This window comes from Stenella coeruleoalba, assembly GCF_951394435.1.
Source record: "Stenella coeruleoalba genome assembly, chromosome: 13".
NCBI lineage: Eukaryota > Metazoa > Chordata > Mammalia > Artiodactyla > Delphinidae > Stenella > Stenella coeruleoalba.
This window is the reverse complement of record NC_137159.1, coordinates 44,156,502-44,173,702: the sequence shown is the minus strand read 5'-3', so window position 1 is coordinate 44,173,702 and position 17,201 is coordinate 44,156,502. Positions and strand designations below refer to the sequence as shown.

Sequence of the window (17,201 nt, the reverse complement as noted above, 5' to 3'; positions counted from 1 at the left end):
CAGTTAAAAATATTCACCATATGAAAACTATCTTAAATTCAAAAGAGGTATGATTATAATATTAAATAAGTTTCAAATAGATAACTTTTATTTAAATCATAGCAAATCAGTTTTGGATTTAGAGCACTGATCCACAGGATTAAACCTGTATTTTAATTATTCTATTTATTTGGTGATACAAAGGAATTATGGTTATGCGTGTGTGTGTTAATGTTTAAAAAAAGAGAATTATCATTTAGCAATATGTAAGTACTCATGGATTAAATGATATATTAATAATTGTTATCACTGGCTCATGCAAACATTATGCTTATCATTCCATTCTTTCTGCTTTCATATATATATGAAAAATGCCAATAATAAAAAGTTCTAAAAATCAAGTCTGTTATCAATATCATTTATAAAATCATATCAATACAGTTTTCCTTGGAAAAATTCTGAATGACATGGCCATGTCCATTTGTTCTCTTAAAGTTTTCTAGTTATAAAATGATTACATAATCCAATGCAAAGTTTAAAAAAAACACAAGATAGAGTGCTAATTTTCTATTCTTTGTGAGGATGTACTGTCACAAATAGTGGTAACACTTTCAGGCAGGATACACATTAAAACTCTAGCTCTGCTGTGATTTACAAAATAACAATTCCTGAGAGAAAATCTGGTCTGTGAATAAGAGCATCTGCTCTGGAGCCATACTCCCTGGGTTCAAAATCCTGGCTCCACCACATAGTAGCTGTGAAATCCTGGGCAATTATTTATCCTCTCTATGCCTTGGTTTCTCAATCTATAAATGGGGATAATAATCATACCTGCTTCTAGAGAATTGTGAGAATTATATGAGTTAATACATATAAAGTATTGGTATATAGTAACAGCTCAATAAATATGTTATTAGTAGTAATTTTTTGCCAAGTCTGCTTCACTTGTTACTTTATTTTGTTACAATAATAAGCCATTTCTTGTTTACTAAATTTTAATGTCAGTTTATAATGAAAACGAAATGAAAATTTTGTTCCAACAATCCTAAATTGGTAATAAATACAGTAGTCCCTCAGTATCTGCAGGGGCATGGTTCCAGGACATCCCCTGAATACCAAAATACATGGACTTTATATATAAGTCCCTTATATAAAATGGCACAGTATTTGCATATAACCTACACACACCCACCCATATATTTTAAATCATCTTTAGACTACTTACAATAACTAATACAATGTAATGTTATAGAAACAGTTGCTGATGCATGACAAATTCAAGTTTTGCTTTCTGGAACTTTCTGGATTTTTTTTCTTTTTTTTAATATTTCTGATTCACGGTTGGTAGAATCCACGGATGCAGAACCCTTGGATACAGCGGGCCAATTATAATTTTTATTGAATTTCTAATAAAAATGGTATTATGAAAAGTTGTAGTTATGGACTTCCCTGGTGGTGCAGTGGATAAGAATCCGCCTGCCGATGCAGGGGACACGGGTTCGATCCCTGGTCCGGGAAGATCCCACATGCCGCAGAGCAACTAAGCCCATGCGCCACAACTACAGAGCCTGTGCTCTAGAGCCCGCGAGCCACAACTTCTGAGCCCGCGTGCCACAACTACTGAAGCCCGTGTGCCTAGCACCCGTGCTCCACAACAAGAGAAGCCACCGCAATGAGAAGCCCGCGCACCGCAACGAAGAGCAGCCCCCGCTCGCTGCAACTAGAGAAAGCCCACGAGCAGCAACAAACACCCGACTCAGCCAAAAATAAATAAATAAATTTATTAAGGAAAAAAAAATGTCGTAGTTATTACTACAAATATTTTTCTGCTGGCACTACACTACAGAAATTGTCAAAATGAGTGCAATTAGAGAATTATAGAGAAACAAAAGTAAAGTAAATGAGTATAAATACGGTCCCTCAGTCCAAAAGCATTCTTTGGACTTATTCTAATAGCCCACGAGATTTCTGAGCAAGAAAGGTTAGTTCAAATTAAAAAAATCTTTTCCACTTTTATTAAAAGCAAAATCTTAGAGAACTAGATTTGGCAAAGAGCCAAGAAACTAATTAGGATTTGTCATCTAAAGTGAAAAATATTGGAATTACTTAACATCTTTTTAAACCACTAGTCTAATTTTCATCCTTGAATGCCTTAATCTCACTGCAAATAAAATACCAGGTATTCCACGTTTCCATATTTTTCCTTATAAAATTATCTGGCTCACCTATGTCTTTTTCCATTGCTCTGGCCAGCTCCTCAACAGTCATTCCAATCCATACCTCCACCTCCTTTTTAGATTTTGTTGAAGATGGCTGAGATTTCTGCGATTTTTTTTCCTATTAAATATTCAGAACACATAAAGAAGGAAGAAAAAACTTTGAGATTTATTCTGGAATATCTACCACAGTCAGGGCTCCTATTTCTACCAACACTCCCATAAATTGTTAAACCTTAGACTAAAATTTAAAATCCTGATTCCTTAATTCACTGTTATACACTGATATAAATAAGCAAATTAATCAACATTACTAAACAACTAACTAGAACCTCCCTTCTTCACAAAGATTTATTGCCTGGAACGTAGCATTAAGGCATAAAGATTTCAAAAATGACAAAATACTCAAAATGGATTTCTACTCATGGCTCTAGGCACTTTTATCTCAGATCAAATAACAGAGAAACTCAGAGAAATCTAGAACTACCTTCTTTGTCACCAGAAGCCTATGTTGAGATAAAGCGGTCCTGATGAGCGCATGTGTCTGCCAGGGCTGGGGGTACAGCTGAGCTGTCCACACCAGGTAAGCAGATGAAAACACGTGCCTCCACTGTACCAACATTCTTCTTTGATACAGGCTGTGCAGCTGCCTACAAATAGTGTGAAATCGTAGCAAGTTCTCCAACTTAAGTATCTTCTGGTTCATGTTTCTCCTAGGAAAAAAGTTTTCAAATACTATTTTGGTTAATATTGAAATCAAGTTAGTAAATATTAATTGGATATCTACTACACACAAAACACTGTGCTAGAGTTACAACAATGAATAAAACTGGGTTCTTGCCCTGAAAGAGCTCACAGTCCAGAGAGATGGAATTCCGTACTAAGTACTCTCTAGATATTAACTAGAACTATTGTTAATGTTCCTACCATAATAACACTGAAATACAATAACAAACTTATAAGGGTTCTTTTTTCACTCCTGAAACATCAACTAACCAAATCACAACTACAGTCATTTTTTTTTTAAATGCAAATTTGCACTCATCAACTCTTTGCCAAACATTCTTTGGGAGGATGGGGGGAGATTATCCCTAGTTTAATGTACAACTTCAAAACATGCTATAGGGCTTCCCTGGTGGCGCAGTGGTTGAGAGTCCGCCTGCCAATGCAGGGGACACGGGTTCGTGCCCTGGTCCGGGAAGATCCCACATGCCGCGGAGCGGCTGGGCCCGTGAGCCATGGCCGCTGAGCCTGCGCGTCCGGAGCCTGTGCTCCGCAACGGGAGAGGCCACAGCAGTGAGAGGTCTGCGTACCGTAAAAAAAAACAAAAAAAACAACATGCTATATAAGGACTCATTATCTGCCTTCTGTTAATCTCTCACTCCATCTCTTACGCTCTTATAGTTCCCTCACTCCTATCTCCCAAATTTTTGTTATTCTGTCTCACCTGTAATCTCCAACGTCTTCTAATCTTTGAAACTTTGCATATGCTCCCTCTACTTGGAACTGTCTTTCAACCCTAACATTTTCCCCTCTTCCTAACCCCCCCAAAAAAGATGCTTTAGAGTGGGAAGAAGGCACCCAATAAATATCTAATGAATAATGCCAATAAATACCTATTGAATAATGCCTTTTGAGTATTACTCTTGGGACAAAAGAAGAGTTTACTGAGAGAAAACCACAACAGACCTCAACAGTGTAGCTCAGAACTCAGTAGTATAGTCTTTTCCTCCTTGAGTCTTCTATTTCTTCTGATCACAACACTGCATTTCTACAGCTTTGCTTTTCAGTGTTTAAGGGAAGGAGCAACTAAAATAACATAAGTACTAGTTTTCTCCTCAGCAGACATTTCATGAGCACCATCTTCCAGGCACTGCATCTGAGGTTGTTGATTCAAAGTTTAATAAGCAAGAGTCCCTTCCTTTGGGGTCCACTGTCTTTAAAATGTTCCAATATAATGATTCTTAAACACCTCAAGAATGGCACATTTAAAGAATCTTATTTAGGTACATTTCCCTGAACTCAGAAGTAAAGGGTGCTCAGGAAGCACAGAATTCCTTAGGGAAAAAAAAATTTTTTTAATGACTCTAAAACCAGATTTAACAAGGACACAGATTAATACAACGGGAGGAAAAGTCCTACACGGAGATTAACCAAAGCACAACTATTTCACTGACGCAGGGATTCGAAAAACACATTGGGGGTCAATAAACCAAATACCAAAACTAAAAGGAACCTTACTTGCTACTTATTCCAAGCCCCTCATTTTAAAGAAAAGGAAAATGGAGTCCAGAGAGGTCAAAAAGCCTTCTCCAATGTCATACCGCTAGTTAATGACAGGACTAGAACCCAGGCTTTCTGACTCCCAATTCGGTGTTCTTTCGCCGCTAGTATATTCTTATGATGGAACCTGAAAAAGGATGTTGGAAATAATGTAGTTGCGCTGGTGAAAACGTCTGAATGAAACAGCTAGAAGCCTTGGGAGTTATCTGAAAGGTAAAAAGAAGTCACGGTAGAATGTCGGATCTAGGGTGGCTTCGCCTGGAACCCGAGCCCAAAAATCCTTGGGCACAGGGGAGGTCGGGGTGTGGAGGACACCTGCCGCGGCGCGCGGGGAGAGCAAGCAGCCGGCCGCTTCTGGTTGGATAGCGCTTTCGTTATGCCGAAAGTAACAATCACGTATGGATTAAGTGCACAATGGAAAGCCTCCCGAATGCGCAATGCGCATTGCTTGTCATCTGTGCCGCTAACACTTTAGGCCAAACAATACACGCCAACCGGAACGACACGGCTAAGAGACCCCACTCACTTAGCTCCTACGTAGGGTCCAGGACGCCGGAATTCTGACGCAGGGCAAAGATCACCTTCCGGACCCGGGAGGACTGTCAGTAGGCTAGTCCGTCTCAAAAATGGTCCCTCGCAGGCTTCCGGTGCCGCCGGAAGCGGTTCTACCCGGGACTCAGAAGTCCGATTTCGGAACAGCACTGTTGCCGCTGGTACAGTCGCGGGGTGTACCTGGGTGACGTGTCAGCAGCGCGTTTCTGCAAAACCCTTCGCTTTCTAGGAAGTAAATTACTGCTACTCTGGGGTTGTGAGCGGCTTCGATGTGTACAACTCAAGGGAAAGTTAAACGGGGAAATGTGGGAGAAATTATAAGTCCTTAAAAGACATACTAACAAAAAGGGAAAAATGCAAGGGAACGTGGCGATAGACCCAGTTAGTACTGGGCGAGGAGCGCTTTCTTTTTCAAAAGTCACCTCATGTGGGTGGCATTTAAAGTAATAAAGCTAGAGTGGGTTCCAATCCCAGCTCATCCCCACTTGTGTAGACTTGGGGACGTTATGTAAACTCTCTGTGCCTCCCCCCGCCCCCCATAGTCTGGCCGCCTAACTCATGGCCCTCCCCTTTTTTATGTTTGTCTCCCCAGTGCCACCGCAAAGATGTGTAATCAGTGTTGTTGAATGACTAAATGGAAACCTCTGTCCTGAAAATCTTTTTAATGAACCTAAACACTCACACCCTTGAAAACTATTGAAGTGCATTTCAATTGCTATCATTTTACTTACCTTTCACACTCACTGAAATGCCTATTTCTGCAAGAAAGTATTCTTTGCTCTCTCTGCCTTGCCAAGTAGTTGAGAAGCAGAAATTGATTGAACATCAAAGTAAGTCATACCTTTTTTTCCCAATATTAAAGTGAAAATAACCAATATGTTTCTAATCATGAAGAAAATACATACTAATCTGGAAAATTAAAGCAATACACTAAAAGATAGAAAGTGGAGGGAGGGAGGGAGAGCCAAAGCTGGAAACATTTGAGCAACAAAATAACACAGTATTAGATTATAACAAATAAATGGGGGAGAAGGGACAAATCCTCCTTACAGAAAAATTCCACATAATATATGTGTATAACTTCTACTAGGAGGTAAAGCTTCACCACCACCACCACCCCACCCGCCTTGAGTGTGGACTGGACTTAGTGACTTGCTTCCAAAGAATAGAATATGCAAAGGGAAAAATAGTACCTTCATAATGGAGAAAATTGGCAGACACCACCTTAACCAACTGATCACGGTAAACATCATCAGCAATGTCATGTTGATATAATGTACCCTGAGAAATGATGTGATGAGGACATTTCACCTCTAATATTTGTCCCCAAAACCCACAACCCTACTCTAATCATGGGGAAAACATCAGACAAACCCAAATTAAAGAGCATTCTACAAAATATCTGAGCAGAACTCTTCAAAGCTGTCAAGGTCATCTAAAGCAAGAAAAGACCTGGGTGAAAACACAGTACCAAGCGTTACTCATACATTTAAAATGATGCTCCATGTAAGTGACCTTAAAATGCCCCATATGTCTTCATTTAACAGACATCTATTCACTCTTCCACGTCCTTTGACCACATGCTGCCAATATATGGGGTTCCTTTCCTAAATGGTTTCCACTCATCCAGATCACTAGCAACTTGCCGTGCAATGAAACCATACAATGTTTGCTTTCAAAAATTCTTTTCTCTCCCCACCTCCCTCACATACACACACACACACATAGGGGTAACTATTTTCCTAGACTAAGTTGTTTATTCACCTCCTTTCTGTCCCTTTTTGCTTCTCCCCTTCCACCCTGATATACCATCATAAAAAAAGACAAGAAACAAGAAGCTATCACAGATCAGACAGAAAGAAATGTGATGACTGAATGCAGTGTGGGATCCTGTATAGAATCCGGGAACAGAAAAGCACACTAGTGGAAAAACTGGTGAAATCTGAATAAAATCTGTAGTTACTTGTAATACCCCAGTGTTAATTTTTTAATTTTCACAAACATATCATAGTTAACATAACATGTTAACATTAGAGGAAACTGAGTGAAGGACATTCAGGAACTCTCCACTATCTCTGCAAATTAAAATTTATTTTTTTACTAAAGAAAGTGAGTCAAATCCTATATCCCACCTCTCTGGAAGTAACCACTTTGTGTGTTCGTGTGTGTACACATCATTCCACTTATCTCTGTATAAATACATGTATACATACACTTTTATGTAAATGAGATTCATGTTATAAATGCTGCTTCTTATCTCTGCAACAATATATACCGGAAATCTTCCACACTGATGAACATATATCCATATCATTCTTTTAAATGATTTTGAAAGATTCCATTGTTTATAAGTGCCATACCCACATAGATGGACATATATGCTGTGTCCAGTAACTAACATAATATTGCAGTGAATATTCTTGGGCATACACTTTTGCATGCCAGTCCAGTTCTTTCTCTAGAATAAATTTCTAAAAATGGAAGCCCTATTTCCTTTCAGTGAAGAATGGTATTTATAATCTAGGCTCAGGGTGTCAGGTATGTTCATTGTTACTGGGGTTTTGATGCTCTCAAGCCCTCCCATTGGTCAAAGCTGGGGAATATTATACACATGTGTGCACACATTTCCATCTACATACATTGAAAACCATGCGTTCCTACTGATATTGTGAAGTCCAATCTAACACCATAGGGTTCAAACTAGGCTTTTCCCTTTATATGTATGTAACTTCCTTTTCTGGCCGTGGGAAACCTGACTCGCATCAGCCTTAATATATTTACTTATTTTTTTTTTAACATCTTTATTGGAGTATAATTGCTTTACAATGGTATGTTAGTTTCAGCTTCACAACAAAATGATTCAGTTATATATATACATATATTCCCATATCTCTTCCTGCTTGCGTCTCCCTCCCTCCCACCCTCCCTATCCCAACCCTCCAGGCGGTCACAAAGCACCGAGCTGATCTCCCTGTGCTATGCGGCTGCTTCCCACTAGCTAACTACCTTACTTTTGGTAGTGTATATATGTCCATGCCTCTTTATCGCTTTGTCACCGTTTATCCTTCCCCCTCCCCATAGCCTCAAGTCCATTCTCTAGTACGTCTGTGTCTTTATTCCTGTTTCACCCCTAGGTTTTTCATGACAATTTTTTTTTTAAATTCCATATATATGTGTTAGCATACGGTATTTGTCTCTCTCTTTCTGACTTACTTCACTCTGTATGACAGACTCTAGGTCTATCCACCTCATTACAAATAGCTCAATTTCGTCTCTTTTTATGGCTGAGTAATATTCCATTGTATATATGTGCCACATCTTCTTTATCCATTCATCCGATGATGGACACTTAGGCTGTTTCCATCTCTGGGCTATTGTAAATAGAGCTGCAGTGAACATTTTGGTACATGACTCTTTTTGAATTATGGTTTCCTCAGGGTATATGCCCAGTAGTGGGATTGCTGGGTCATATGGTAGTTCTATTTGTAGCTTTTTAAGGAACCTCCATACTGTTCTCCACAGTGGCTGTATCAATTTACATTCCCACCAACAGTGTAAGAGGGTTCCCTTTTCTCCACACCCTCTCCAGCATTTATTGTTTCTAGATTTTTTGATGATGGCCATTCTGACTGGTGTGAGATGATATCTCATTGTAGTTTTGATTTGCATTTCTCTAATGATTAGTGATGTTGAGCATTCTTTCATGTGTTTGTTGGCACTCTGTATATCTTCTTTGGAGAAATGTCTATTTAGGTCTTCTGCCCATATTTGGATTGGGTTGTTTGTTTTTTTGTTATTAAGCTGCATGAGCTGCTTATAAATTTTGGAGATTAATCCTTTGTCAGTTGCTTCATTTGCAAATATTTTCTCCCATTCTGAGGGTTGTCTTTTGGTCTTCTTTATGGTTTCCTTTGCAGCGCAAAAGCTTCTAAGTTTCATTAGGTCCCATTTGTTTACTTTTGTTTTTATTTCCATTTCTCTAGGAGGTGGGTCAAAAAGGACCTTGCTGTGATTTATGTCATAGAGTGTTCTGCCTATGTTTTCCTCTAAGAGTTTGATAGTTTCTGGCCTTACATTTAGGTCTTTAATCCATTTTGAGCTTATTTTTGTGTATGGTGTTAGGGAGTGATCTAATCTCATACTTTTACATGTACCTGTCCAGTTTTCCCAGCACCACTTATTGAAGAGGCTGTCCTTTCTCCACTGTACATTCCTGCCACCTTTATCAAAGATAAGGTGACCATATGTGCGTGGGTTTATCTCTGGGCTTTCTATCCTGTTCCATTGATCTATCTTTCTGTTTTTGTGCCAGTACCATACCGTCTTGATAACTGTAGCAATATATTTACTTATTTAAGCAATTCCCCTGTGTGAAACCAATCTCCAATCTGGCCACCACCCCATCTCCTGCACTCATGCCCTCCTTACCTCTCTCCAGCTTGGACTCCCAAGGCCAGTTCACCCCTTGAAGTGGACATCTTCACCCTGATTGGATGTAAAATGTTAACATTAGGGGAACCTGGGTAAAGGGCATTCGGGAACTCTCTCCAGTATCTTTGCAACTATTCTGTAATCTAAATTTACAGCAATACAGGGCCACTGGAGCCCCCCACTCCTGCCCTACCTCTGTGGATGGCCTGCCTTGCCCTTGCCCCTGATGGCTTTAGGACTGAAAACTTGCGGAAGGGCAGGGATGAAGAAGGGCTCCTATTCCCACTTCACCTGATGTCCTTTGTTGGTCTTCTAATCTGATCATATTAATTATGGAACATAATAAGTTCAGAGACAGGTAGAGCCAACTTGACCACAAATAATGTTTCATATTGCCATCTGCTTGGTAAGAGCTATGTCTCAGAAGTATTAAATGATAGGTCTAAAACAAAAACTCAATGAGAAAACTTGAAACCAAAGAACAGTGGGAAAAAAAGGAAGGGAAGAAAGAAAGAAAAGAAAAGAAAGAGAAAGAAAGAAGGGAGGGAGGGAGGGAAGGAGGGAAGGAAGGAAGAGAAAAAGGAGCTGTATTGCGGCTATCCCTTTCCTATCTAGAAAATGGTTTGAACTCTTGTTAGTTCTGACTTTCAACTTGTTCCCTCTCCCAACCTTTTTTTTGCCTTTCAAGATCTTGGCAGAAAGCTCCTTTTTAAGGGGCTAGGTCACTTCAATATCCAGACTAATTATAGTTCTTGGTGATAATTAGGGGTAAACTGCCTTCTTGCAAGAGGGATAGGGTATGAGTTGCAGCCCAGCACACACTGGCCTGACAGTACTAGAAGGAACTACAGTCATGTCTCTGGGCTTATTCTAGGAGGAGGAAATCACAAGGAACAACACAAGAATTAGGTATCTTCCAAAGAGAAGCTGATCAGGGCTGCAGTAAAGCAGAACAAAATTACAAGGTTTAAATCTGTTTTGTTTTCTGTCTCAACTGTCATTTGTTGGCTTCACAAAATAAAGCAAAACACCCTGCAATATAAATTGCTAGAGGAATGGTACCAGGAATTTTAAAACTAGAAGAGACTTGAGAACCTGAATCATGGCAATCTAAAATTATCGGTAATAGTTACGATCATAACTATTATTTTCACTGCCATTTATGTACCATTCACATAAATATTTTGTTATACTTAATATGTTATACAGCAGTTCTTGGCACATTAACAGGTCTGAGGCCAATTGACAATTCAGTTTTCCTTGACTCTGATTTGACAACTTCCCCTAGTGAAAAACTGGTAATCTAGCAGTCAAATTTTAGTAAGGTCAATTTATTTTAAATGTGTGGCTTCGTGGAAGATCACTATACCTTAATAATAGTAATAATAATAGCTATCATTCATTTGACATACTCAGGATGAAGCATTGTTCTTAATGCTTTATCATTATCATCTGATTCAAGCCTACAAGATTCAATGTCTTACTTTTGAACATCAATTTTAACAAACCAGAGAGATTGCACTATCACTGGAGAAGTTAAGTAACTTGTCCCGGTCACACCTTTAGTGATCGGTGAGATGGACCTAAATTCAAGTCTGTTTGATTCCAAGACTGTTTCTCAACTGCTGCCATAACTGAAGAAGTTGAATTAAAGATCTTTAGGGGAAAAAAAAAAAAAAGGTCTTTAGGGTCCCATCCATCTTTGAGATTTTACCTTTTGAACATATGAAAATAAGCATTTTTTAACTTAAATTTGATATCAATCTTTACTACATGATATATGGTAAATATTTGTGTTTCTATTAGTATTGAAGCTTCTATTAAAGCAACAATTTTCTTTATGGAAAACAATAAGAGTAACAATTCTGTATATTTCTAGTGGAAAACATGGCATTCATCTCCAGTAATATCAATACTGATTAAAGATCTGTGCACTGGATTTTCATCAGCAATGAGATAGTTATCTCTTTACCACTGGCATTCAAATTATACAAAGCATTTCTTGGGTTTCCTCTTGAGTCTCATCAAATTATGCTTCACTGATTTCTTCATACATGATTACATCTCTTACAAAAATTTTTTTACTATAAAGTCTTTTGTTTCAGTTTTTCCCAGCTTTATTGAGGTATAATTGACAAAATCATAAGATATTTAAAAGTGTACAATGTGAAACAGTGTACAATTTGATATATAAACACATTGTGAAACAACTTCCCCCTGAGTTAATTAACCCAACCATCACCTCACATATTTACCTTTTTGTTGTTGTCATGGTTGAAAATGTTATGTTCTATTCTCTCAGCAAATTTCAATCATACAATATAGCATTATCATCTGTAGTCACCACGTTATACTTTATATCCTCGGACCTTATTCATCTTATAACTGAAAGTTTGTACCCTTTTACTAACCTGTGTTCCTTATTTCTACATTCTTGTCCCATCTCTTCCACTAACTAGTATTACAACTTTGAATAAGACAGCAACCTTTCTGGTGTTCAATATCTTCATCACAAAATTAAAAAGGTTACATTCTTGCAGTATTATTTCTGGAAAGTTTAAAAATATAACTTTTAAATAAATATAAAATGCGTATGTGTCTAAAGATGTATTTAACTCATTAATGGGGGATCCAGAAAAATGGTAAGCCTTGGTCAAAGAGAACTGGGGAGTGCCACATATTTACAGCTGCTGAAAGAATGAATACTTGAATAAGACTGCTAATATAGGTACAAAAGCGGTTAATATCCTGCAGCACAATAAACGGTTACCTGTTCTATGGGACAAAAATCATCTGCACCTCTACTGGACAAAATTCAATTATATTACTATCAGTTTTCTACATGTTAAGATTTACCCTTACAGAGTTGTACAGTCCTCTGTACTAAAAAATGATAAATATCAAGTCAAACAAAAGCGCACATTCCTGGAGAATCAGACAATCTCAGGAGTGCCTGCTAGACAAAACGCAGCAGGACACTGAAAGAACAAATAGTCATCCCTTCGCCTATTTCCAAGTTTCAGATCATTTTTCTTAATAGAACTAAGACTCCTCTGAGTTTTAAAATTCTCTCTTAGGAACCAGCGCCAAAAATGTAACATCACTAAGAATTACAACACTAGCACACCCCAGTAAGCACACACTGATTACATTTATTCTACTTAGGACTGTCATTTGCCATTTTAAACCACCAGCCTAACTGAAAGGCTGACTGTAATTTGTTGATATTTATGGCTTCCAGGAGAGCTTTACAAAGGATGTGTCTCATCTTATGCTGAAATTAAGTAGTTTGTTCAATAATTAATAAATATATATTAAGAACGCATCATGTACCAATCACAGGTTTTGGATAAAACAGAGAAATAAAATAGATGAAGACTCCTGTCTTCAAGAAGATTATATTCTTGTAGTGAGAAATTCCATATGAATTAAACATTTAAAGGTTGAGTAAAAATTAGGAGACAACATAAATGATATCATTTATAAACCTGGGTGGGAAAGACCTTTCTAGTCAAAATTCTAAAATCAGAAACTAGGGAATTCCCTGGTGGTCCAGTGGTTGGGACTCTGCTCTTCCATTGCAGGGGGCCCCTGGTCTGGAAACTAAGATCCCACAAGCTAGGCAGCAGCGCGTCCCCACCCCCCAAAATTCAGAAACTATAGGGGAAAGAACCATTAGTTACACGAGTGATTCCCAAACTTGAGCAGGTATCAAGTCACCCGGAGGGCTGAATAAAGCACAGATTGCTGGCCCACCCTCCCAGAGTATCTGATTCTGTAAGCGCAAGGTGGACTAGGAGAATTTATTTCTAACAAATTCTCAGGTGATGACAGTAACGCTGGTCTGAAGACTACATTTTGAGAACCTGGATTAGAATACATAAATATTTTAAATGTTTGTACTGTCAAGACATTATAAATAAATAAATAAATAGCTATAACTGGGAAAACTAGCAATCAATGATCAATTAATGGTGTAAATTGGGAGCATTTCTTCTCTATTCTTGAAGTTCTACTCTACTCTTGAACTCTTGAAGTTCTTTTCTGTGAAAGGAGCTCATTTCATGCGATTCTGGGCCTTTTTCTGCCTCTTTACTCATTCTGATTTCGAGGATATGGGTCCAATTTACTAAATTTGAGACTAATTGAGCATACATTCAACTCAACTTCCTTTCCCTCGGGGGAACCAGTCTGCCACTGGCAAAGACAGCAGACAAAAATCACTGTGCTCTCCAGCAATTCTCCTTACATTCTAGTGGAGAAGTTTATATTTTATCTTTATGGTACTAAGTTGATATTTAACAAGTACAGACATACCATCCTACATCAGTAAACATAAAAGTGATATTGATATTTTTCCTAAATCTTAAAAACACAGTGCAAATGTGTGTTTGCTTATTTAATAATTTTGACTCTGGTAATCAAATAATTGCTAATAAAGATGTGGAGAATGGAATGTTCTTGTACTGCAAATTTATAAAACCATTCTGGAAGGCAATCAACAATATTTATCAATTTAAATGTATAAACTGTAACTTTGCAGATTCTAAGATTTATTCTAAGGAATAAATGAAATAATTATGCAAAGATATATAGATATAGAACTATAGATACTTACCGTAGCCTTCTTTATAATACTATGAATAATTTGGAAATTATTAACATATAAGTCATTGGACATTGGACATTCCCAAATTTGGAGCTGGGTGAATAAATGAAATACTATACAGCCATTACAAGTGATAATGTAGTTCTCTGTTGACATGGAAAGATGCCTACTGGGTGAAAAAAGGAAAGATCATAAAATATCATACGTTATATAATCAGATAAAACTAGAAATAAACAGCATATATAGAGTATACATACACATCATACATGTGGTGTGCATATATATGTATATATACCTGTGACATAAATGCTTGTGCATCTTGTTGTGTGGTCTGATTTTTTTTTCAATAAACATGTATCTTTTTATCTTCTGTGTTTCTTTTTAAAGTATGATTTTAAAACATTTATTTAAAGAAATAAACATACAACTTGTTAAAAAAACATTGAACAGTATTTTTACACTCAGAAAAAGAAAGCTACTTTATGTTTTGGAGGAATGCTGAATATGAGTTTGTTTCTGATTGACCTGGCTCTTTTTGTTCTTACATTATACCCCATACTTTTCAAAAATATATTTATTAATATTTACTGAAATCAGCACTTATCATAAATAGGTAAATCAAATCAGCAAGGGTAGAGGAATAATATGTGATTAGGAGTAATCTGGTCTCAAACTTATATTTTATTAAAATTTATGCAAATATATTCAATTTACAAGTTAATTTAACGCATTAAAATCACAGGAAATTTCTCTTTTTAGCCAGTAAGACTAGGACAGAAATTCCAAAGTAGTTCCCATAAACCTAATCCAATCAAACTAATTATTCTGAAATGCTAGACCTAAAGAAAATATTCCCCAGTCCACATGCAAAGTAAGAAAAAATAATCTACCCCATAGTACTTTTGTATAGAAGTCAGTTTTCTTGGGTTGCTGTGAGAACCACCTACAGACCATGTAATAACAAGGAGTATAAGTCTCCATTCATTCATTTAGTGGTTCACTAGGTCCAGAAAGGTAAGACTGCTTTGAAGAGCAGCTCAGAGCATGTCTTGCTGGCCTGGCCTCCTTCTGCAGGGGTTCCTGAATCACAGCAATTGCTGTTCCACCTGGTTCAGGGTTAGGAGGTTGGAGCTACTCACCAGGTATTTACAGTACAACCTGGGGCTCACAGCAGTGTCTGGAAATACTTTCTTGTCCAAAGTAAAGCTTCCTTATGACTATTTAATTTTAAATGAGTGTTTAAAGTGAACAAAAGAAAGAAACCTGCTACTTCTCTGCTTACTGCATGTGCTTTTTTCACACTGCACACTGCATGTGCTTTTTTCATTTTGTATGAAACCAGTATTTTCCCAGACAAGAAAACTGAACATCTTTACCCGTTTCATATTTTAATTTGGAGGTAATTAAATTACATCTGCCCACTTATTAAATTTTTTATACCTTAACTTTCTTCTCTTTTGAAGTCGTTTGAAAATACCCTCACGTGATCTTAATTGTGGAGACAGTTTACATTTCCCTTTGTTTGTTTAATAACATTTTTTGATCTTTTTCAGATTTGGTTTACATTTCTTTATTGTTAACTTATTGATTCCCCCCTCCCTGTTATTAGCCGGTGATAACCGCCTCAAGAAGTGTATTTTTAGCAGGTAAGCATTTTAGTTCTGATGAAACAAAAATTCACATTTTAAGGCAAGACAAAAAAAATTTAAACATAAAACTTTTAATCTACTCTCTGGCCTCCTACCTTCCTTCTAGTGTGCATTGTGCATCTGCATTATGTGTTAACCAGAACTCCCCAGTGGCAGAAATACCTGCTCAACCATGAAGATCAATTTTCCTTATTTTGGGGCCAGCCATGTAACTCCTCAGAAGATAATATTCCTTCCTCAATCCTGTAAGGGGTCACAATGAGCCACCACTCACCTGGTATGTGCAGACATCTTTGGTGAACAATGCCAATATACTATTTCCCTTAAAGATAGTGATTGGTGCAGAAGAGACACTTAAAGGACGTTCTTAGCTTGAATACTTACTTGTGACCTTATTAATGTAACTAGCTATATTACTTGTATTCTGCCTATTTAACAAGATCATTGTTTCTTGCATTACCAAATGTGTGACGAGCCTCAGATAAAACTAATGATGATTAGGCTAACTGAAATGATTGCTCAAACATAGTTCCACAAGATCAGTGATTGTAATAGTGTAACTCTAGATGTGAGAAGAAGCAACAAGAGGGAACCACTTCCTGGACCATAACAGACCAGTAAGACAGGCAGTCCAGAGGCTTTTGGTCACGGTTAACAGGGTCTAGTCCAATTACAGTAGCACGTTGAGTGGCCTATCAATGAAATCCTCACCGGGCCTGGGAATCGCCATTAGGCAAACTGGTCATGAAATGCCTTCCAAACATTGTCAAAATTAAGACCAAAAGGGAGGGGACTGTCAAAAAAGAGTATTGCCAACCGTCCAGTTCTACAAGAATCAAGTCATTAGCTACTGCAGTCGCTGACCTACAGTACATCCTGAAAGGAATTCAGGGTGGAAATCAGGATGAGACACTTTGTATACTGGAAAACTGACAGAACTGGCCCTCAGATAGATCTTTTCAGGAGAAAATTTTATGAACCTAGTTTCCTGCATCTTCCCATACTTAGAAAAGCACTAAAACCATTAACTAAGATATCTCTTCCTCTCGAATAGCAGTAACCTTCTACTAAGATGAGTGCTTGATGGCATGTACCACTTTGCCAAAATCATACATACTGGCCTCACCCTTTACCTCTTTGGAACAGTCCCCAGAGCTTTCTGAAAGACTGCCTCCCAGGTTATAATCCTCAGGTTGGCTCGAATAAAAGTTTCCATGTCTGTCTTAGACTGACTAGTGATTAATTTTTTCATTGACAGTTCCCAGCTTCAGTGTGTAGGAAATGAACAATGTCCCCAGTCCCCGTGCTCTTTGCATGCCAACCACACTGACCTCTTTCAGTACCTCTGCCTTGGTTTGCTTCCTCCCACCCTTGCACAAGGTGTCATGCTGTTTCCTTTGCCTGGGACACTCTTCTCTCCTTGCTTTGCCCTCTTAATTCCTACTTATCTTTCAGATCTTAAATTTCACTTCCTTGACCAC

At 37.8% G+C, this 17,201-nt stretch overlaps 1 protein-coding gene across 6 annotated transcripts in view; it reads right to left on the bottom strand.

Moving 5' to 3' along the window:
- MTIF2 (mitochondrial translational initiation factor 2) overlaps positions 1 to 17,201 on the bottom strand; it is a 43,869-nt gene that overhangs the window by 20,999 nt on the left and 5,669 nt on the right. Inside the window, exons 2-5 of one of the 6 annotated variants that reach the window (XM_079940611.1) lie at positions 9,459 to 9,515; positions 3,885 to 4,605; positions 2,683 to 2,908; positions 2,205 to 2,316 (exon numbers count right to left, since the gene is read on the bottom strand). In XM_079940611.1, coding sequence (XP_079796737.1) covers positions 2,205 to 2,316; positions 2,683 to 2,901 — 331 coding nt within the window. In that variant the 5' untranslated portion in view covers positions 2,902 to 2,908; positions 3,885 to 4,605; positions 9,459 to 9,515. The other 5 variants (XM_079940609.1, XM_079940614.1, XM_079940610.1 and 2 more) reach the window with 5 other exon arrangements.